The 24,726-nt window shown below is 38.3% G+C and overlaps 1 protein-coding gene across 3 annotated transcripts in view; it reads right to left on the bottom strand.

The window, feature by feature from the left end:
• The window catches only part of kdm6a (lysine (K)-specific demethylase 6A), a 41,060-nt gene extending 17,701 nt beyond the window's left edge, over positions 1-23,359 (bottom strand). For 2 of the 3 annotated variants that reach the window (XM_053234057.1, XM_053234058.1), the window contains exons 1-9: positions 22,831-23,359; positions 22,641-22,704; positions 15,365-15,473; positions 15,151-15,200; positions 11,020-11,078; positions 7,031-7,151; positions 3,028-3,082; positions 2,515-2,549; positions 694-787 (exon numbers count right to left, since the gene is read on the bottom strand). In XM_053234057.1, the coding sequence (XP_053090032.1) occupies positions 694-787; positions 2,515-2,549; positions 3,028-3,082; positions 7,031-7,151; positions 11,020-11,078; positions 15,151-15,200; positions 15,365-15,473; positions 22,641-22,704; positions 22,831-23,015 (772 nt within the window). In that variant the 5' untranslated portion in view covers positions 23,016-23,359. Of the gene's footprint in view, positions 1-693; positions 788-2,514; positions 2,550-3,027; positions 3,083-5,339; positions 6,739-7,030; positions 7,152-11,019; positions 11,079-15,150; positions 15,201-15,364; positions 15,474-22,640; positions 22,705-22,830 lie in introns of those variants that run through there. The other variant, XM_053234059.1, reaches the window with a different exon arrangement.
• Between the last annotated feature and the right edge of the window lie 1,367 nt (positions 23,360-24,726).

Here is a 24,726-nt window from a genome sequence, read left to right as displayed (position 1 = left end):
GGGACGAAAGGGAAAGAGGAGGTTCTCTCACTACCACAAGCAGCTTCAAAAGATCCCATCACAGACAGCCAGAGGTTGTTAAGGACAGCAAGACGAAGTGTTAGACAAAGCCTCTCCCATCCTCTGATCCCAGCTGAGCTTTTAACAGCTGTGCCAAACGCCTACGCCTGTCACTACGGCAACCGCACGAGTGCCGACAATTACAGGTCAGCGTGGAAATGGTTTTATGACGGCGTCTCTCAGCCCCCCTTACCATCCTTCCAGGGTAAATTCTAGACTGGCAGGAGATTTTAAAGGACCTTGAGGGGGTGGGTGCAAAAGACCCACCAGGTGGGTTGGATGTTTTGTGTGGTCCGTTGTGCAACTAGGCTAAGGTAAAGTATAAACTGGTGTGCTGCTGCTTCAGACTAAACAGAATTAAATCTGGAATTAGAGCTTTTTTGAAGTATAAGAGAGTGAGCACTCGTTGTGGAAGAGATTATAGTTCATTGTGGTGTAATTAAGAGCTGTTAGGTTAGATATTGAATTCTGGCCTTATAAATTTAGGCCAGAAATCAAACCACAATTTTCACTCCCTCAAAGGTGAAAAAGACATTAAACATTAATTAAACAACAAAGATATACTACAACTACACTTACAGGCTGCACAGAAGACTACAGAAAAGTCAGGAAATTGAAAAATGCAAAACTTACCCAGTTGTTGGAGAGTAGTTGCCTTCACCTGTACCGGAAGATTCTCTGTCTGTAACAGACTTTCATATGCTTCTTTTGCCGCACGGTACTTCTTCTACAGAGAGAGTGAGGACAGGACGTTTAGCAGACAGAAAGGTCAGCGCTTTTATGGCCCGTAAGGGTGGGCACAAAGGCGCTCCACAGACTGACTACAATGAGAGTGCTGGCTAGCAGGAAAGGACTTAACTAGTCAGGCCAGACAGAGTGATAGCATGCACGACAAGACAGACAAACATCGGGGGAGGGTCAGTCTAGGAACGAACAGGACATGACAGGACAGACTAGACTCAACAAGCCAATGGGTTAAGAGCACATTAACGCAAATACACTCACACACTCACACACTCACACACTCACACACTCACACACTCACACACTCACACACTCACACACTCACACACTCACACACACTATGAGAAGCCCACTCAGAATATTTGTTTTTCTTGGTGACCTTGAGACTGAGCCATAGACTCCACAAACCCAGGCTGAGTGCTTAACAAGGCCCAGCCCACACACAAGCATTTAAAAAAAAAAAAAAAAGCTAGCACATCACACCTCACACTGTTATATGGACAAACCCCTTCCTGTGTGAGCCTGTCTGTGTATGAGGTACTAAATGTATCTGAGAGTACACAGAGAAACTATACAAAATAGGCACTAGTACAAAAGTGTATGAAAAATTTCAAACACTATCACAAACCTGCTAGGGCCAGCAATTTCTATTTACCACATCTGTTTAAGAACTAATCATAAGGTTCTCTACTTATGGACTAATTTTTTGTTGACTGGTGCACGGCTAGCTCAGTTAGTAGAGCATGCGACTCTTGATCTCAGGATCGTGGGTTTGAGCCCCATGCTGGGCGCCAACCTCAGCCACTTGGGGTGCACAGGCTAGTGCGCTCTCAGTGCCGGTCCCAAGCCTGGATAAATGGTGAGAGTTGCGTCAGGAAGGGCATCCGGCCTAAAACCTGTGCCAAATCAATATGTGGACAATGGGAGGTGATCCACTATGGGGACCCCAATGGGAGCAGCCGAAATAACAGTAGCAACAGTTTGTATCAGTCAGGTCCAAAGATGTTGGAGATTTAGAGCCCTCTCCATTAAAAATATGTTTATTCCAAACAGCTTGTGCACTCTCTGATTGACCTGATGGGATGTGAATGGCCAATCAATCCAAAACACACAGTGTACTGAGCAGATAGCTAGAGAAAGAAAGTGGCACTGGAAGTTGTCTAAGAATAAATAGATAGCCTTTCTCACACTACATTCTGATTCTGGGGGAAAAAATTGCAGGTCAACTTAATCCTGCAAACATGATGCCAAAGAAAATAACTGGGGCTTCTTGGGGGATGGGGGATATCTTCCAAGTTCAACTTTATATTATTATCTGTTTGGATCAGTGTTAGCTGAAGTGTCACTGAAAGTAGCTTGACCTTTTCTCTTGCCAAAAGTGACTATGTGTAATGTACAAGTCCAAAAAGCTCATACCAAATATTCAGACACAGCTAAATTTGAATCGCCAATGTAGGCTTTGCAGTGCACCAGGTCTACTGACCCAAACAGCTACTTATCTTGTTTGTAATAATAATAGTAATAAAAACAAACAGACACACACACACACACATTACACTCTTCACTTTAAGGATTGATGTCAGAAATAAGACAAAGCTTCAACAAAAAGGGCATGCTCAAATGATTGTCACTTAACAGGTGTTATCTCTTACGAAAAGATGAATCAAATCAAAGATTAAAAACATAGTGCAAATACAGAACAGCACTCACCTGAATTTCATATAAATGAGCAATGTGGAAGTGAACTGCATAAAGGGAAAGAGAAAGAAAACAATCACTAAGGAAATATACACCAAAAACAGCAAAGGAGGAGAAAAAAAATGTCACTAGCAAGAGCACTATTTATCCACACCAGAAGATAAAGAGTCACTGGTAAGCTGGATGCATATGGAGGGAGAGGGAGAAGGTTAATGTGCTCTATGTGCACTTCTAGCCCATCATTACTGCCGGTGTGGAGAGCTGCACAAGGCTGAATCCTGTAAGGCAGTTTCCTTGGCAACTGGAGTCTTAGGGAGTGTAGAAATGGCAATGAGGAGGAAAAATAAATTACAGAAATATCCATTTGTATCCAGTCTGCCCAAGCTGCCTAGTCTCTTTTCATTTTGCCTCAAAAGGAATTGATGAAAGAACCACTGTAATTCTACCCATTGACACATCCAGATACTCAATAGAACTGCATTTTATGCATAAAGGAAGCTTGCTTTGTTGCTTAATGGTACTTACTTTCAGCTTTAGACAAAGTGCAGGGTGTGGAGTCTATCAAAGCAAGCTGAAAATGCTGTAAGGAGAGACAGAAGAGGTGTGACTAAAGATAATGTTAATTCACATTAGCGCTGGGCGATTTTCATAATTAATTCATATTAATGTTTTAACATGATTTTCAAAATGTTTAATTTTAAATGTTTAAACCAATATGAAGGAAAAACACCACCTTCTTAACCTGATAAACATCTCCTACAGCCTGCACTACTCCCAAATACTGCGTGGTTAGATTAAAAGAAAAAGGGAAAAAAAAAGAAAGGGGGAAAACAAAACAAAAAAAAAAAAAAACACCAAGATAAACAGGCAGCACTTCACTCATATCAAAGAAAGTTTCAAATATCACTTCAGAGATATGAAATTGGTACGGGTTTGAAAAGTCAGATGTGAAGTTATTGTGAAGTTTACGTAAAATATAATGCTGCATTACATCCTAAGCGGTAACTCGCTGGTCGGAATTACGTCATTTTCTACCTCAGAACTTTTGACAGATGAAGTGGGAAAACTGACGCCCAGTTGTTTGTATTTTGTAAGCAGCAAGCTAGGCAGCTAACTCGGATGAGTGATGTATATTTTCTTTCCCAAACAGCAAACTGTACAGTCAGTGTTTTAGATTTAACAAACGAATATATCTGTATGTTGATTAATCTAAAGCTAATGCTTGTATATACAGTATAACTCATTTAAAGGTAAGAAGTTTTACTTTGTTTATTTCTAATGCTGTGTTTAACCATGCTGATTTCACGTCACTCCGTAAACAGGGAAGGAACTCGGATACGAGAAGAATACCCCAAGTTGACTTCTCAGTTGCGGTAGCATTTCATGTTACGAAAGACATGGTCCCCATTTACTCTGTCGACAACGAAGGGTTCACAAAGTTGTGAAATAATAGTAACAGCGCCATCTGTAGCAGATAGTGCAAACAATTTTTTTATATCCTTTCTTTAAATATCCCTTACTTAAAAGAGCCATTGTTCGCACTATTTGCTATAGATGATGCTGTTACTACTTTTGCACATCTACATTTTTGAAAGTCCATTCTGATAAATAGAAAACTTTGAAAAATTATGCAATTTATTTGTAATTGCATTATTTTAAGAACAAAAAAATTCAGATTGTAATCAAGAATAGTTCATAAAGTTGAAAGAACAAAAAAATTGAGATTTTTTTCTTTGCAATATCACCCAGCCCTAATTCACATACAGCTCACTTTACAGAGAGGATTTTCAACAAGGTTAACTTTAACACTGTACAGAAAGTCTTACATAGTATATAAACTATATAAAGTGCATCATGTTGAGACAAAGGTGAACTCCTTTGTCCTAGTTTCAACCTCAAACTGACTACAAGTGTATAATTTTAAGCACCATCATTTTAAGCAAATTGAGAGGAAACTAAAACAAAACTGATAGAAGAGAGTAACATCTATGTTACTAGACCTAGTAACATCTATTCACATAGACACATTCTCAAAATCTAAATCTACAATGGGATGAGCAAAGGCGTCTGATGAAACCATAAATTCAATGCACAAATGTTTATCTGTGCCCCAACAACCGTGGGCTGCAACAGTTGTCTTGAATCCACTTCAGTTGCTAAATTGTGAAAAAGCCACTGAACCCAAACTATGAAACTGTACCAGAAACTGGACAAGAATAAAAATAACAAACCACTAAGCAAGCAAGGTAAAGAAATATGTAAAGAAACTCCTGTACAAAGAAGCACTAAGGAATTTTCTCATTATAATCAGGAGGAAAAATTTATTTAATCCAATTCTTTGTGTATATGTGCAAGGATATTTAGGTCCACCGGAAAATGATGGCACCAGAAAATGTTGTTTCATTAGACAATTAAGCTTAATTAAACAACATGTTTTGTCAGGAAAATATGGTCACCAGTCTGCAAGCATAGCAACAACTGAAGAGACACAGCTATGAATTACAATACGATGCAGTATACAGAAATAGGAGAGACATATCTGCCTACTGAGCCTTACCAGTAATAGCTTTCACAACCCACACTGACAAGATCAAAAATCAGATTTCTATTTAATAATAAAACACAGGTAAAATGACAGAACGATGAAAATAAGGAATCTCCTTTTACATGTGTACTAGTGATACAGCCTTTTGCAGATAAAAAAAATTTAACCACTTACCACTTACCTCTGTCCTTTCGGTTCCGGTCAACCATTACAGTTAAGACACACATTCCACATAATGGCAACGAAAAGGCAATAAAAATGTACAAAAAACAAAATTCCACAGAGTACCTACCCATCCCATACACACACCAGGAGCATATCAAGCCATTAGTGCTATGCAGTCTGCTTTTTGATATCCCTCAACCAGCTGACCATCCTATGTGAGCTCTGTGGCACTCAGCAGGCAAGAAGATAATGCAGCAGGACTGCCAGCTTCTGTCTCCCTCCAACACTGATTACTATTCAAGAGAGCAGCAGCTGAGAGATGACATGCTGCTCCCTTTCTCACTCACAGACACACACCTCCAGGCTTTTTAATCACACACTTCATATGCGTGCAGTAAGCTCTCCCCACACTCTTTTCAGAAAGCCAGAGAAAGAGAGACGGGGGGAGAAGAGAGAAGCAGCAGAAGTGCTGCACCAGTCAATCCCTTTGGGGTTGTGGAGAGGGGGGAAGCAGTATGGTGTTTCTAATTGTGGACCATCTCTCACTTTCTCTCTCAGTGCATGTTAGGTATTGGAACAACCTTGCTCTCATGTTGTAAAGCTGTAGGCTTCTTTATTCCATCAATCAAAATCAACACCTTGCTGGAATGTTAAAATGATCCAACATCTATTCATTATTGAAGACCGATGCAAAGACAATCCGTTCAGGAGAATAATTCACAGCAATAAAAATAATGAAATGCTGTAAAGGGTGCATTATTAAACACATCCTGTTTTAGCCACATATAACAGGATCGGACGGTAAGAAAGAAGCCCTGTCAGGCACATGAGCTGTATCTGTGAGGAGCTGTGAGGTGCAGTGTTGGTTCCTTGCCTTTGTTCCCGTAAGTGGGACACAGATTCGGTGTGTAATCGGAAGGCTGGCTGCCAGCCAGAGCTGCCTTCAGCACCCTCACAGAGAGCAGAGGACATTCTGCACGTGCAGCACCAGCAACTTATTAATGCTCACTCACTTGCTTTTTACTCACTCTGCCCACAGCGCCCTGGAGAATAAGGAGCAAAAGAGCTGACTGACTGACAGACACACACACATGCACGCACGCACACACTCTCACTGCTGATGACTGCAGATATAAAAGCCCCAATTCTTATACACAACACCCAAACACACAGTAAAACTGTGTCACCACGCTAACTGGGGAGGGAAACCCATTTATTAATTGTAGTGTTTTTTGCTCAGTGAGAATAAACAGATGCTGGGCAGTAGGGAAACAGGAAGGGACAAAAAAGCAAAGTCGATATTGCGCATCAAATCCTCAGCACAGAGGCTCCTCTCCTCCCTTATTAGGCAACATGACCCAGATGGCAACTCAGCATGCAAACCACTGCACTAAAAAGGACTGAGAGATGCCTAAAGGACCCATCTCTGAACCTCAGTGAACAGCAGCAGAGGCCAGAGAAAAACACAGAATGCATGCAACAGCTGTTCAGCCAAAAAAGGGTTTTTTCTTTTGCTTTCTGTGTGTGTGTGTGTGTGTGTGTGTGTGTGTGTGTGTGTGTGTGTGTGTGTGTGTATATATATATATATATATATATATATATATATATATATATATATATATATATATATATATAAATAAAATTTCAATTGCAGTTTTTAAACTGTAATATTTCTGTAAAGCAAACATCACAAATTGATCATATTTTTAATTATGTGAATAATACCAACATATTATGTTTGTATCGTGGTACAAGGCTCTGAAAATTAAACTAACCCTAACGCTGCTGCAATGGATACATATATGAAATTGGACAAACCTTTAGGCTTAAGTCGTAGTCTGTGTTGACTTTAAACATCAGCCCCAACCGCAGATGGATCTCCTTGGCTCTAGAGAAGCTGGGATCAATGTAAAGCACCTCCTGAAAGGCTTTTATCGCCCTGCAGAAGTCGGAAAAGCATAAAGAGGTATTTGAGTGGAAACATACTCCCTCATAACACGTTACAAAAGCCATTTCAGGCAGCACCAAGGAATAAAATGCCATAAGACTGGAACAATTTCAATGTGAATTTTAAAACATGTACATGAGGTATTCATGTAACCTGGGCAGACACTCTTAAGGACACTGGTAGCTGCAGAAGTAATTTGGTTACCATGGCAATGTTTGGGCAAAAATGTAAATGCATGGCAGCAGGTATTAGCGATTAAGAACCAGAATTCCTACATAGACACATTTTTCTACAAACAATCCCTATTAAACTGCACATGTGGCCAACTAGTAGCAGTAGGGTTCTGCTTGTTTCTGTGTCCTCAGTGAATGCAAACTCGGGTCGTTTGTGTGAAGCACAGCTCTGTGAACTCATTGAACTCGAACCCAGTTTCTCCTCCCTGCCTGCTGCTGCGCTCGCTGCCGAGATGACTGATTCCAGACTGTGAAACAGGATGCGCATGAGAGAACGCAGAGCTTAAACTACAAAACAACAGAGGAATAATTGCCACAAGAGGAGAAGCTATTTGTTAAAAGATCAGCTGCAGGATGCAGAGCACAACATCTGTTCTTGTGAACAGTTTTCTGTCCAAACACATATTTCTGAGTTTTTATTGCAGTGTTTCTCTGATTGGGTATGTATGTATGCTTATAAACAATGTATTTTGGATAAAAGGGGAGTTTAAACACATGACTGGGTCCTCATGTGTACAAGAGAACTGATTAAACAATTTGTTTATCATTTGGTCAACAACGGATAACATTTATTGGAATTTTACTTTGAACTAAAGTAATGGTAAGAGAAACACAAAATGTTGCCCCAAAAAAAAATGGTGGCAAAACCTGGGGGTAAAATGAAGACTTACTGGTTGGGGAGTCACAGAGCCACCTATAGGTCACCTTTAGTGTGCCAGTCAGCATAGAACCCCCAACTTATATAAACAACAACAATGTCAAACCTGCTGCGCTTTCCCCAAAAAAAAAAAAAAAAAAAAAAAAAACACCTCCATCTTTTCTGAAAAAGATCTTTTTAAATACTAAAAAAACATCTTTAAAACGAAAAGAACTGATTCAATATTCAGATTATGAAAGTATTTCAGGTAAGCCTGTCACGATAACTACTTTTGTTAGACGATACATTGTCCCAGAAATAATTGCGATAAACGATATTATTTTAAGACCATTTTATGCCACTGATACAATAATACACAAGTACACCTTTTCAAAGTGCAATGAACTTTTAATTCTTAAGAATATTCAGACACTGGAACCGGAACGTCAAAAAACACCAGATTTTTAAATCAACAGTCCACAAGAGGGCGCAACGAATAAATACAAACCAAACAGCGCCTTGTTACATTGTTTATTGCAAAGAACAAATCTGGCTGTTAATAAAGTGCATTTATTTTTAAACTAAAGTGCTTAAGACTATAAAAGCAAAAGATTTAACCTAGGCTCTCAGGCCAGTTCCAGTGATTAAAAACTGTGACTAAAAACAGTGTGAAAATTGTCTTCTGACGAAAATATCCTTTAGTCAATATTTCTTCATATTTATAAATTTTAATCAATTTTACTCTGACTAAAATGGCACTGAATATTAGTTAACGGCATTTTAGTTGACAGTAAAATGCAAAAATGAAACCAAATATTCACACATATTATATATTAGCTTAAACATGTATCAACAAAAACCCGTGAAAACTGCCCTTGTGAAAACTTGATCCCCTGAAATAATTACATTACAATGAGTACACTATTGTACTACAAATATTGTGAATTCTTTATGCTTTAGTTATTCATTTTACGTTTTTACGGAAAAAGCATATTCACAACGTGATTTACCGTTCTACCTAGCGCCTTACTTCAGTTCAAGTTCACATTTGCGTCGTTTTGTGCAGACGCAAGCTGTAATATTACGTTTATGTTGTGTACATGTCTGATTAATCTCATATGTGTATAGGGTGCGTTTGGGTGAGCTAATTAAGCCACTTCAGTTTACTGGTGTTCATTCACTGTTCAGCTTCAGCTCACACAGCTTAAGCGGGTCAATCCCCGACATTACTGACTATGACTGGAATATTTCAAACACTAGAACAATTCTTTCTAGACTTTTCTTCTTCAAAAAACATTGCTAGTGGGTTAGTAATATCTTGAGTGTCATTTTTTCAACAGTATGTTTTAATTAAAATTGGTGCTAGTGCTTGCTACACATTTTAATTCGAATGCAAGCAGTTTTTGCATTCAAATGCGCATTTTTTTTTCTATTTTTCTTAAATTCAACGAATATTCAAAGTTTGAACTTTAATTTGGCAGCCCTACAGCAACGAGAGGACAGAAGCGAATGGCTAAAATGTTAATAACATTCATTCTCATGTAAACAAACACGCATGTAAACACAATGGGCAATATCAAGGTCAGCAAAAATGATCAAGGTCACGTCCATATATCGTATGATAAGTCGATAATGTAATTATTGTGACAGGGCTAGTTGCACACACACCAGGCATAGCTCATTTGATTTTGCAATAAGCATGGAGCTGCCTTTTTTGTGCCATCAAACAAGCAATTCCAGCTGAAGACATTAAGCAGGATGATTCTATTACAACTGTGATAATCAACGGAATGCATTTTTATTTTCTCCCATATGTCCTGGCTCAAATGGTACCAGGGCAAGAAGAGTAATTCAGCCCAGGTACATAAGTACAGCACAGCTCACTTGGTGGTAGAAATATCGAGAACATGGAAGATTGTAGGTAATCTGCAGAGCCAGTCTGTGACACACTATCAGGTGTAAAGTAGCTATTTTGCTCCTCTACATGCAATTTTACAACCTTATATTTATACATCAATGAAACAGAAAAAGATAGTTATAGGGGTAGTTATTCAAAATATTCTTAATGTGTGCCAATATTTTGCCCCATTTGAATTGCTACCATACAACTATCAAAGTAGCATTATGGACTCTTCAAATCTTTGTTCTACAAAATGTGAATGTGCGCTACAAGACACTTCTTCTCAAAACAGAAATAGAAATCACACTTTTCAGTGGATAATATGACGTAAAAACATAACTGTGTACACTATTAGATGATAATATTTATTATAGTGAGAGGCTGCAAATGTTCATTAGTAGGTGGTTAACATCGCGCATACTGTGCAACTTACGATAGACGTGTCGAATAACATTGTCTTCCGCAGTAATTGTGCTATAATGAAGCTCATAAAAGGTCAACAAAGTCATTATAATTCCACATTTAACTGCCAATGAACGTGCCCCTTAGTTAATTAAAATTTTATTGGCTACCAGCTGCTCTGGTGAGAAACAGGATTTACTAACAGCAGTGTTTCTTTCTGGTACTATCGGACTGAATAAAACTACTTGGCCATCATGTACAACTCAAATGTTCCTCACAACAACACAACCTCACAGCTTTATCACTCATATATATATATAAAAAAAAAAAAAAAAAAAACGTCACTAATTTTGTTTAATGCCATGTGGAGGGAAAAAGCCTATATAGATGCTGCTGGGGATGGTCATTCAGAAATGGACACAACACAAAAGGGAAGTACTTCCACAGAGGTTCCCTGTAATACCAATAGCAGGCTTTTACTTCCAATGAAAATACAATGAATATCCTATCAAGCATAAATTCAAAAGAAGATTTTTAAACAATTCAACAATTACATGTATGCACACACACCACATACACAATATGCTGATAAAACAGGACAATGATGACAAAATATTACATTTACAAAATATGTAATAGCAAAAAAATAAATAAATAAATAAATAAATAAATAAATAAAGTACTCACCACTGAAACGCATTGTAATGGAAGTAAACCATGCCAAGGCCATATAAAAAGGCAGCATTCTGAAAAGAGGACAGAAAAAAGCTTAAGACTTGTCCAGCACGAGTACGTATCTACAACATAGCTAGTGTTCTGTGGATTCTGAAGTAGGGATACGCCATTTCCACCACACACAGGTGGCACTGTCCCCAAGAATATTTTATCCCGTTAAAATATTAAATAATAAACTGCTTAAATGTGGCCACTCAACACATTATCAAGAGGCAGAATGTGACCAATACATAACCATAATTCAAACTGATATCAGTTTCTTGGCGTCACTGGTATATGGCAACACTCTTGCAGCCATCTTCCACTGTTTATAACCGAGACTGTGCGTGAAAAGAGACAGAAACATTGGAAGCCAGTTACAACACTACTACTGAAGACTGATTTGCCATAATGCCCAGGTTTATTCAGTAAAATTGTCTAGTGATTCTTGAAAACATCCCTGTTCTGTACACTTGGTACACCCGAGTGGAAAGGTAACCAGTTTAATCACAGAAACAGGACAGGTCACCTGGCAATGGAAACTATGGATGTGCCTTCTGCCCAATTTTAATATTCAAATACCTGTAAAAGTTAATTAATGCATATTCAATTATCTGATAGAAGGAAAAAATGTTGGGGGGAAAAGTATCATTTTCCCACTGCAATCAATTTTTCTTAATGAATTTTAGCTCAATGTTTTAGCTTGTAGCCCAACTTTAGCAGCATGCCTCTTTTTCTTTTTTTTTTAATTTAAAATTCAGGCATTGTTAAAGCTCCATCACAGAATACAGTGGTAACAATTTCATTGGATTAACAAACCTTTGGTTGCAATGTATATTTATTGTAAATCTAACAAGGAGTCGGTGCTATGATGAATTCAGATCCTGAATGATTAAAATGTGTCCACGATCAGTTTTTACAGAGAGATTCGGAGTACCACGATATTAAACACATTTTGAGGTAGGCTACACTGACCCTGATGGCTAAGAGTGGTGAAACAGAACTTGTTAAAATGGAAGCATATCTGCTGCATGTACCACACACAGAAAACAGCATCCGGTGTGGATTAAGCCTGTTCATGGTGTGTAGGGAACGACTTAGAGGGGTAATGACTAACATGGCACACCACAGCCCTGTTTTCACACCTATCTCCCTTTTTCTCTTTCTGTCTCTCTCCCTAAGCAGTGAGCTGTGCAAGCGTGTGTGACAGTGAGCCGGCCAGAAGAAGAGATGGCTTTATTTGCTTTTCTTTCACTTCACTTTCCTGTCTGTCTTCAGCACCGAGGGACATGAGCAACAATAAAAAAAGAATAATAATAATAAATTTTTTTAAAAAAAAAAGCTCACATAACATCTCACCCTAGGTCTGCTGTCTTTTTGAGCAGCATGCTGTTATATCATCCTTGAACACATTCTATTTTTCAACTTGCTTTCAGTCTCCAGAAAGTCTACTGTTTCTTTTGACTGTTTTGGGGGTATAAATATGAGGTTGCACATATAGATGCCGAATAGATGCCAGTCATCCATCACCATTAGGAAAACCAAAGCATAAGGGACAGATGATGTTGACCTAAAATGTCTTTTGGTAATTAATCAACAATCAGGTAGACAACAACAAAGTTTCAAAAAATGGTTCAAAATGGATCAAGAATTAGACCCATGATCAGAATGACTCCTTGCACCATATAGATGTGGCATTTGGCTGAAACCTCCCAGATTTTTCCATGTGTACAAATATTTTTATGAAAACTACAGCACACTGTGTAGAATTTGACAAGAATCACTGACACGTCAAAGCATGAAAAAAAGGAATTACAGGGGGAGTGGGGAGTTTTCAGCTAATGTTCTTAATAGTTGGTAGTGCACATGAAGTTCAGTAATGATTAGCTTTGCGGCTAGATCTGTGTGTGGATTGGCAATTGACTGGTAGTTAATGTGATTTACGATGAATACATTTTAAAATCTATTATTTTACACAAAGCTTATTCTTTGCAATATGCAAACATTAATGGCGATTCCTGTTATATGAACGTTATATGAATACTGAAATCTCTAGTGTGATTTATTACTATTTGAGTATTATTATAGTTGCTTTTAAAGTGCTAGCAATTTTAAAACATGTCAATAGCAGGAAAACACTTAGGATCATTCAGTCCCACGGTACATTTACATCTCGCTGCTTTGCATGTTTACAGCATTTGGGCTCAATGGAATGACTGGCAGTGCACCTGCTATATGTGAAAATGTACAAATCAAATATTGTAAAAACAAAGTGAGTTACAGACAACTTGAACAGAGTTGCATCTCTCCACTGGTTTAGACTGGCTTGAGAGCTATTCTCACCCCTGACAACGAGGCAGGGACATTTTTAAAAGTTGTTACACTCTTTTTGGAAGAAGAAGAAGAAAAAAAAGATTGTGGCTTCTTCTGCTTAAGTTCCTCAGCAAGTTAGCAAGCAGTGGGCACAAGTGGTATAACCGGCAATCCAAAAAAAAAAAAAAACCACACCACACAGAGTTTGTGTTCATGGTAGCACATATACCCAAACATAACTTATATCTTTAGTGGAAAAGGAGATTGAGTGCAACAAGAAGTGCATATTATGTCCAAAATGTGTATAGCACAGTATAGTTTAAAATTACTACACTATCTGTATATATCCCATTATAGTGTCCCTTCATTTTCTTTAGTGGCTATAAAATAAATAAATAAATAAGTGTTGTGTTTGCTATAGGTGCTAGAACAAACACCTCCTCCACACATGCTGCGAGTAAAATGGTTCCGTCATTGCACCATAATCTATCTAAACTTAGCAACTTCTCCAGTGGTGTGTCTTTTCGCCAACACATTGTTTATAATAATAAATTATAAACAGAAATAAGAACAGTTAAGGGATTTAATCTTTTGGTTTGTGCTATTAAAATACGTGAAAAATTCTGTAATAAATATTTCCTTTAATTTTCACCAGTGGCTTGCATGTTTTTAAATGGCCGTTTTATACTGTGAAAATTAAAGTGTGCTGCGTGTCATTAAAAGTTATTTAAGCTAATGATTTTATCAGCAGTAGCCTTAATAGTTAAGATCAGAATGAGTGCAGCCGCAGAGCAGGTCTACACAGTTATTAGCTTTAACCATTTTAAACAATATTTTTGTCTCTATAACATTCAGTTTATTACTAAATGACCAGTGATGGCACTCTGGGTGAGTTGAGAGCAGATGAGTGAAGAGACTCCACGAGCGATTTTTCAAGTGATGAATGACATCACGATGTGTTTGTTGTCCAGCGCAACTAGTGTGGACACGGCTATAGAAGATCCTGTTCTGTTTGTTTCACGTCTGTCAGTCTTTTGCTTTGTTGCATTCAACCATACTGAAGAGTTTCTCGTTACACCTTATCATTGCTATTTAGACATACTACTTAGTGTGCATTATGCAACCCTGAATTCTCTCTGAATGTGTGCAGTCGCGGAAAAGCACATCTCATTTCACCAATTCAGGCTGCTACCAATTCAGCACCTCAGTTAATCAAGTACGCATACTTTGTTTCTAGCACAATCTTACGCTGCAAGGAACACAGAGTACCCATGGCAGGAGAATTAGACGAGGAAAGTGCCATTTCAGGCTGAGCAGACACACAGTGCTGACAGCACTGAGCTCAAGCCAAACTATACCGTCTGCATCAGTCACACAGAAGAGACAAAGCTACAAACCAGACAAGAAAATTAGTACAGAGTTGGATTTTAGATACTGACATATGACTTGAGAACATTAAAAGAATGATCTGAGCGCAAAAACAAGCCTAGCTACAAACTAACCTAGTTGAAAACTAACAAATATGGACAGATTTGAGCTTATTCCAATAAGGTACAAGTGATCTACATTTATATTATTCACATTTATATGTCTTGTCAACAGCCAACCAAGCTTAAAGCTCTATCACTGGAAATCTAGAACTGTCATCACTAGCACTCCATAGCATCTCAGAGTGCTCACCTTCACAAACAAAACTCTCTGACTAGCACCAGCATGCATCTAGTCCAGGAACTAAAACAAACCACAGCAACAAAGCAAGCTCTGAATGGAATTTTACAGAAAATTTCTCACCTTCCAGTAGTCTGACTGTAAACTGTAGTACCTCTGGTATGCAGATAATGCTGGCAAAAAGACAGAAATTTGAAGGTAATTAGTGATGCCGACTCAAACATCTGTCATACAACGTTAATTTCAAACAGTTACAGTTACAGGCAGAGCCGTTGGGTCAGATATGAGAATAAACAACTCAAAACAATGGATTAAATAAACTCATATTTTGACTCACCTTTAGGGTAATTGTCTAGCAAGAGGTTGAAATGGCCTAACTGGCAAAACACCTCAGGTTCAACTTTTCCTTCAGATTTCAAGATGTAGGCATCATAGCAGCGAATGGCCTGGAAAAACATGTAAAAATAAATACGTGTTTACCCCCAAAATTAAAATCCTTCACACCAGAAAAATTCTACAGTTGTTTCCACAGTAACAACATATCAGATGGTGCACATATTTTTATGGAAAACAAGCATTTTGATGTTTGTATGAAAAGTCATGTAAACTGCAAAAGAAATTAATTATTTTACCATAATGATCAGAAAGCATTGAGGAGGTACTTTTCATTTTGTTCACCTGTCCCTTCTGACATTATTCATGTAATATTCAGTGTGGAAAGAATACACTAGCCTTAAAGCACTCAAAAACACACGCATGTGCTGCAGTTTAGCGACAAGTAACATTTCAAGAGTTTTAAAAACATTTCAGTATGACCAAACGTGACAACACTCAAGCAGCATTGTAAGTATGCTGTTAGAATGTTGGCCCTTATTCAGCGTATTGTGTAGAATTGATTTGAGCACTCACAACGGCATATTATCAAATCTGCCTCTGATTCATTAAACTGTCATATGACATCAAAATTTGCAGTGATTTGAGTTCATTTGATGAATCAAGTTCACATCCACTAATCCCATATTTATGCATCATTTGTACGCAGCATGCTCTGTTTACCCTCATGTACATGTAATACACACGAAACAACTAATTTATGCAGATGTTGTGGCAGTGGGGCAATAAAAAAATTTTTTTTAAAAACTGACTGACTTCAGAAACCAGGCCAATGCTTATTACGCACTTATTACACATTACTCCTCTAATAAGCGAATAAAGATTCACCTCTGCTCATTCTCATTCACAAATTGCTGGCATTAAAACCTCAATTATATTTAAATCTGAGGTACCAGCATAAGCAACTGAGATGATTAATGTTACTGCTCACACTAATCTACTTACTATACGCTATGCTATGATTATTAGCAATATTAATTCTGATTAACGGCAAAATAAGACTTTTTTCAAGTTATTAATTTGTTATGCTCAAATTTACACACACACACACACACACACACACACAAACTTACTTCAGCCAGACATGAATTTCATACACCAAAGATGGAATTAAGTTAATAAGGAAACTTGACAGTACTCTAGTTTGATGAATAAGGTTTGGGTACAACATCCATGGTCAAACAAAGGTTTTTCAGTTGTTTGATAGGGTTAATTATTTTATATTTAAGCTATATGTTGTTTGATTTAAAGGCACATTTAAAGTTATTACAGTTTAATGACTACAGTAAATTACTTCTAATGTTAGTTTCAACAGCTGTTGACTTAACCATTAATAAAACATTTTCAGACCACCTTTTGTGTTAATAAAGTGTGCAATAATTAGAGGTGTAACAATAGGACGATTTAGATTAACGCATTCATTTAAAAGACAATAATTAAATGAATCCAGGCAACAATCTCAAATCAATTACTACTGATCATAAATCAATTATTACTGAAAAAGGACAGACAACTGGTGTGTAAAAAACTTCATATTTTTTAAACTGATGTGTAAATATACAAGCATTCTGAACAAGGTTGGTCACATATTGGCTGGAGACTACTAAATCAAGTTGTATCATGTCTAGAATATCAGCATGTGTCCAGAGAGAGAGAGAGAGAGAGAGAGAGAGAGAGAGAGAGGCAAAGAGGAGATGCTGGTAAAGGGACAAGTGTTTATGGTTGCTATAAGTGATAACAGGAACAAACTTGTCTTGCAGAGGTTCCACAACATTAGATATTACTAGAAACAGTTAGAAAGCACAACCTCCCTGTCATTCATTAAATTAAACATTGCAATTGTTGGCAAATTGCTGTGGTATAACTGGAATAACACACATCAGTTACTATAGTGAGTACTTATAGTGAGTACTTATAGTGAGTACTTATAGTGAGTACTTATAGTGAGTACTTATAGTGAGTACTTATTCCGTAGCAACGTTAGACTACACTGCGCATATCCTACTACATTGTGCGCAGGGATAATAACTTTTAATGGCCTAACCAGGCTTCTGTAATGTTCTCATTAGCTAATCACTGACTCACTGATCATGGTTTTGGATCTTGATATACACTCACTGAGCACTTTATTAGGAACACCTGCATACCTACTCATTCATGCAATTACCTAATCAGCCAATCCCGTTGCAACAGTCCGTAAAATCATGCAGATATGGTGTGACCTCTGTGGTTTTGATCGTGGCATGACTGTTGGTGCCAGACAGGCTGGTTTGTGTATTTCTATAACTGCCGATCTCCTGGGATTTTCAGTCTCTAGGGTTTACTCAGAATGGTGCAATAAAGAAAAAACACCCAGTGAGCGGCAGTTCTGCGGAGGGAAATGCCTTGTTGATGAGAGAGGTCAACAGAGAATGGCCAGACTGGTTTGAGCTGACAGAAAGGCCACAGCCACAATTTATCCATCTTCTAATGGCTACTTCCAGCATGATAATGCACCATGTCACAACGCAAAACGCATGCATAGTCCCCTATGTATGGAGACTTTTGGAACACTATGTACACTCAGTGGCCAGTGTAATAGGAACACCTGTACACCTGCTCATTTATACAGTTATCCCATCAGCCAATCATGTAGCAGCAGCATAATGTATAAAATCATGCAGATACAGGTCAAGAGCTTCAGTTAATGCTCATGCATAATGTTCACACACAACAGAGTTTACAGAGAATGTGCAGAGGGTCAGCAGGCTGAAACACTTTGTTGATGAGAGAGATCAGAGGAGAATGACCAGACTGGTTTGAGCTGACAGGAAGCCTATAGTAACACAAATAAGCACTCTTTACAACCGTGGTGAGCAGAAAAGCAACTCAGAACACATAACATCAAACAGTGAGATGGATGAGCTACAACAGCAGAAGACCACATCAGGTTCCAACAACAGGAAGCTGAGGCTATCATGGGCACAGACTCACCAAAACCGGACAGTTGAAGACTGGAAAAAGACTGGGTGATTTTTTCCCCCAATCTTCAACCGTGCAGTTTTGGTCAGCCTGTGTGAGAGAGAGTGGTTTGACAAACACACTCTCAACTGATACCCCGCCTTTTTTTTTTTATGATCATTTTTTTTAGTGTCTCAAATTCACTATTTCTGTGTTTCAGGTTGCTCTAATGCACAAAAGAGCCTGCTCCTTTCTCTCAGCCTTTGAATCTACCTTAACTACACTGGGATTTGATCAGAAAATAGTCGATACCAAGTCACTACTACAACAGTTACGCCTTTAAAGTCTGTCATCAGGATTAATATGCCACTAATGATATGAATAAACATTACTAGCCTACTCAAGGAACACAGAACTGGCTGAAGAGCTGAAAGAGCACTTTCCATTACCAGATTAACAGGTGGATAGGAAACTTAGCTACCTAACCTAGCCACGAGAGTAGTTTAAAAATATTCATGGCTTAACATTAGTAGTGTTTTGTTGTTGTTCACACTTCTTACCTCTGCATCGTCTTTCTTTTCGACTGACAGCATATTGATGTCTGTTTCGGGTCTTTTTTAAAAAACGTAGCATTGCTGATAGTAACTGACAACAGTGATATAATTAAAGTGATTAAAATATGTGCACATCAATACTTTTTCCCCCAGAGTCCCTAACACTATGGGCTGCACTAATGGTATAACTCCACGTTCAGCTCACACATATGGCTTCTTTCTCAGTGGATCGTTTGAAGGCAGCAAGATATTTTCATATCTCATTTCATACACAATTTCAACACACTTTGGTTATAGGCATATAACCATTTGGTTATAGGCATATTTTGACACCTCCATACACACTGAAGAGTTCACCTGATTAAACCAGAGACGCTGTGTCATGGCTGATGTATATTTGCTGTTAACTATGCATATGCAAAATGGCCGCAGCGTATATCCTGTGGTCGTTCGATGTGTCGTGCGTACAATTCCAGTGTAAATAGTGAAGGCAGTATAGTACCACGTGACACTGTGTCCGCAACTGACTAAACAAAGTAATGGTGAGGCTGACATTGCATACTTACGTACTATTCTAGATCGTTACTGAGTACTAACAGTACAAAAAGATTTAAAGAGAAATGGAGCTCGTCAGTGTGTTTAACATCGCTGTGCATGACATCGCTAAACATTACAGCTCTACTCGGAAAGCAGATGGACAGAGATTTGTTGCCTCCGATACACCATCTAGTGGATGCACTTTTATTCCTCCAGATTTACATAAGCGAAAAACGCGTACAATGCCAATTGCGTATCTGCATACGCAGCTACTACATGTTGCAGCTTTACAGGGAAGGGACCTAGATGTACTGGGATGAACTACTGATCTTAATGCAAGTGATATTTCTGAGACTGATTGAACAACTGTGTGCATAAAACACCCAGCGCTGAGCCATGCTTTTACTCAGATGAAAACTGATGTCCATTTTCCCACATCCTACAATGCAGTTACAGTAAACTTTTTTCCATGTCACCTGAGAAATGAGCAGAATCTGATTAACAGTTTACTAAGCAAATAAGTTAGATTAACAAGTGGTTAAACTTTCCTACTTATACGTGCAACATGATGTTTTCAGGAAACCAAGCTCACGCCAGCTAGCATGCAAGTATGCTAGCAGGTCTCACAAATCCACAGTGGTTCACAACGGTCTTAAAACCAAAATGCTGCACTACGGGGAATGTATACTCAGCTTATAACTCAGCTTATAACAACAACATGATTAATAATGACAATGTAAGAGATACCTGAAGTCGTTCTCAACAATATCTTTCTAAAGCCCTATTTGGATCGGATTAGTCTTACATGGAGATGTAGGGTCATGTAATTATTACCAGAGTATCTCTGGAATTTTAGTCCTACCGAAATCCATTATGTCAATATTTTTTTTTAAAAAAAAAACAACACTTGTCTGGAACAATTACACTGTATTTTACCATCTATAAAACTGATCAATATAAATAACTCCAGGTAATATATATCAAGTTTGAATTCACATGTTGAAGATTCCATTATATCCAGTAGGAAGAGAGGCTTTCTGCTTTTTCTTCAGTAAAAAGACACATGAGGAAGCACTCTTTACAATCGTTCCCACTGAAAACTAAAAGTATTGGCTAAGTTTAAAATGCAAAATAATAAAATATAGAAAACATTTAAAAAGATTTGTCAGAGAAGTAATGCTTCCAGAGGATTAAGGCAAGTATAGTCTACATACATGTAAGTCATGTGACCTACCAATGATCTCACACAACTTTTGTTGCACCAATGTTACAAGAAAATTAAAATATAGTTCAAAATCATTTGTTTATATTAAAATGAGGTGTGCATAGTACACATTGAATTTTGTTAGTGTGAAAACCATGGGTTCATTGTGAAGACACTCCCATCTCTGTGATATATATACAGAGATCGCAAATCTCATGTGAATCAATAATAATTAATAAACATTCCCTGGCAGTCTTACTTGTCTGGAAATCTTATCCTGCAGAAAGAACAATGATTAGGAGAATTGATCTTTTTGTTTCCTTTGGGTTTTGTTATATATACTCAAGGATGTGCAAAGAGACGTTTGTACAAAGATTTCAGAATAAATATTTCCTTTAATTTTCACCTCTGGCTTGTGTGGGTTTTTTTAAATGGTCAGTTAATACCGTGCTACTGTTACAGTTTTATAACTATATCATATCATGGACATTTAAAACTACAACACCCTTAATCTGTATGAAGATTTCTTAAAGTTTATTTTGCATTGCTTATGCAAGGCACCAAAGTCGTATGTGAACTGAGATTCCCAGGTCGTGGAGCTTTTGTACTGACACATGCACTATTCTTCCACAAAGATTTTGGGAAACCAAGCTATGCAAGCTGGTAGGCCTTAATAAATCAGATGAGGCACATACTAGCCTGACTAAAACTGAAATAGGGGGAAGTAATAAGAAGATTTTCAAGACCAAGCTGACAACCGTGTGCATAACATCCATGTATTGGGCCTGGCTTTTACCATGGGGCAGCAAAGCAAAGAAGATGCCAGTATGTCCAAGATCTTGTTGTTGTGTGTGGTTTTTTTTTTTTTTTTTTTTGGTTCTACAATTCAGTCATGTAGCTCCATTAAGTTATATGGCGTCAGTGAAGCGAAAACCCTGAGTGCCAGCTCACTAAACAAACAAGGGCTTGGATTCCCAGATAGTGCAGTTTTCATGATGATACCTGAATAATGAACAGGTATTTAGGAAGCTAATCCCTAACCAGTTGGTTAGCTTACAGTGCCAGTACAGCTACTTCATGAAAAATGTCCATGTTCATTTATTTTGAAATCGTTTAACTTAACGCCACCCTACACAAAAACACGTAATATGGCGCATTCAAATACTGAGCTAGCATCCAGCTAACAGGGTAGTTATCGAAGTAATCCTAAAAAGGGAGCGGTCTACATGCTAACAGCTAACACTAAAATGTATGCGAAATGAAAAGTGCGCGTTGTAGCACAAGCTTTTGGGTAGTTATACAGGTTACAGTAACACTGCACCCGAGCTCTGGGGCTTAAACCCGGGGCTTAGCTAGCAAACTGACCAGGGTTTGGTGGGTTAGCGAGTCCGTCCTAAGCTGCACATTACACGGGCTCACCAACTATAACACGAAGTTCAACTAAGACATTGTTATTAACCTAATACTAGTTAATAAATCGATTCAGAACAAATGCAACAATGTCAAGCTAGCTAGCAAAACGCCGGCTGCCACATAGTTAACTGATTAATATGTGGCTAACATCTCGCGCCCACCACATGCTATCAGCAGTACTTAACAAAGCGACACAACTAGCTACGAGAGAGCAAAGTGACACCGCATCAGAAACATTTCCTTGAATTTAATAAAAGTCAGTGGCCATCAATCTTCAATTAACTAACTTACTGAGTACAGGTGTAAGTAATATGGCAAATGGTGAATGCTTAATGGACCAGCTAGTAAAACTACAATAATCACAAGCACGACCCCCGAAAAGTGTCTAGTTCAGTGCAGGGAAAGCTAACGTTAAATTTAATGGTGTAAACAAAAAATATCGTCACGTTAAAACAATATTTTCGTGTCTAAGTTAAAAGTAAAAGTCTGTGAGGTGGAGCAGATATGAATGTACGGTGCTAAAAGCTGAGTGCCAGCTTCAGGTCCGTCTGTGTGTGCATAGCTAACATTACCTTTAACAGCAAGGCCTTCGTTCTGGCGCCATCTTCATGAAGCCTCTGAAATCCAAACAGTGAGCTGCAAGCAGAGGACAACACAGGCGGTTCTCTTACTTCACTTCATTTTTTAACGACTTCTGCACACCAACGCGTCACTTTTTAAAAACAACGATCAAAACTAGTCCGAACAAAAGATTTATCTAACCTGTCAACGCCGGCCAAGCATTCCCTTTCTTCAGCTGTGAGCTTTGGAAAGTCCTCTTCGCTTTCACTCGGTTTCCGCGCCGCCATTTTCTTTTCCTCATCATCATCGCCGAGACTCCGAGCAGCAGCAGCAGCAGCAGCAGCGGTGCAGGCTGCAGAGGCCACTGACACTCCCCACGATTTCATGGAAGAGTCAAAAAGAAGCAGCAGAGCCACGCCACCGGATTAATGTACCAGCTCGCCGTCCCCCAGCACCTCTGTGCGGATCCGCAAAATGAGCAGATGCCAAAATCCGTCCAGGAAAAGACTCTCCTCAAAACAGCCCTCTTTTCACATTGTCTTCCACACAAATCCCTCTCGCTTTTCCCGACACCGAATTAGGCACGCCAAACAACAATGCTGATTTTTGTTTTTCCGTTAAGTGTCAATGTAACGATATCACAAACTTCCCCTTCAGCCGCCAGTTCCAACTTGTTATAATTGTGTCACTCAAGCGAACCCACGCCGCCGCCTTGGCCACGCCTTCTCTTGTCGTTTAAACCAATCGCTGCTCGCGTCTACAAGCACGTGACTTGCCTTGTATTGGGATCTCTCTTTTTCATAAACTTTCAAAGGGGAGGATAAATAACAAACGACTCAACTTTACGCTATCTGTTCGTCCACTTCGATTGGCGGACGCCGCTCTATTGTGATTGCGTCAAACAGTCTTGAAATATCTGATTGGTTAAAACAGCTGTCCATTCACACTCACAACGATATGCAAAGATAGAGATAGGCGTAATGGCCACTGTTGCCAGTTCCTCTTTTTATAAACGATTTGAGGTTCATTTTTTAAATTCTAAAGTCGTGCGTTTTTCGGTTTTTCGGTATTTAAAATAAACGTAAAAATATAATTTCAGATATTTTACATCTTTTAAGCTTGTTGTTCATGTCGCAAAAGGTGGCTTTCCCAGTTTATTCACAATATCATTCTATTGTGAGGATCTTTTCTTTTTTCTAGTTAACAGTATAAACAAACTACGGCTTTAAAACACATGTACACACACACAGATATATATTGCATAAATGTATATATCTTATTACACATGCAAATATACAAATCTTGACATGTCACTATGTTATGTACTTTTTATACGTCTCCTATGTCTGTATGTCTGACTAAAATCTTCATTTTTTCTCTAAATCCAAGTAAACAAATAACTAATGCAAAATTTGCATGACAACTGTAAAAAAAAAAAAAAAAAAAAAAAACGTACGAAATCTTGTAAACATAATGAATGTATTAAATTATAATAATGTATTATAATTTATTTAACACCACGTGTAACCATTATGATCTCTGAGGGAGCATGATAACTTGATGAGACATCTTAAGTGATGAGTAACTCTCTTTTGCTGCATGTCATTTCATATATTGACAGGACAGGTAGTTATAGACTCCACAGCCATTCTATCCCAAATACAAATGGTGTTAAGCATTTGGATCATAAATTCATTGCTATACAGCAATTTAAAATAAACTACATTATATTACTAGGTCTGCCACACTAACTGATCCTATAGAGCTCTCATTAATAACCAACCTGTAAGTGGGGTCTGAAGCTGTTCACAGCTAAGGTAGCACAAAGTAGCTATTGTGTTGCATAGACATAAATCTGCACGTGGAAAATAAACCATGAAAAACTGTCATGGTGGCACAGTGTCCACCTCACTACCTCACAGCTTCACAGCTCCAGGGTTTGAATCAAATCAAACAGAAAAGCTGCCATGACATTCTGGCAAGTGCCCTATTAAGTGAAAGTGTTTCATAATGCCATACTTTGTTCTGTTTGAGCTGTAACTGAACTGAAATATCAAGCACAATGTAAGAGGTGCTCAAAACTGTTTTATAGGGCTG

Source organism: Pangasianodon hypophthalmus, chromosome 5, assembly GCF_027358585.1.
Source record: "Pangasianodon hypophthalmus isolate fPanHyp1 chromosome 5, fPanHyp1.pri, whole genome shotgun sequence".
Taxonomy (NCBI): domain Eukaryota; kingdom Metazoa; phylum Chordata; class Actinopteri; order Siluriformes; family Pangasiidae; genus Pangasianodon; species Pangasianodon hypophthalmus.
The sequence above is the reverse complement of the archived record's forward strand: the minus strand, read 5'-3'. Positions and strand labels throughout refer to the sequence as shown.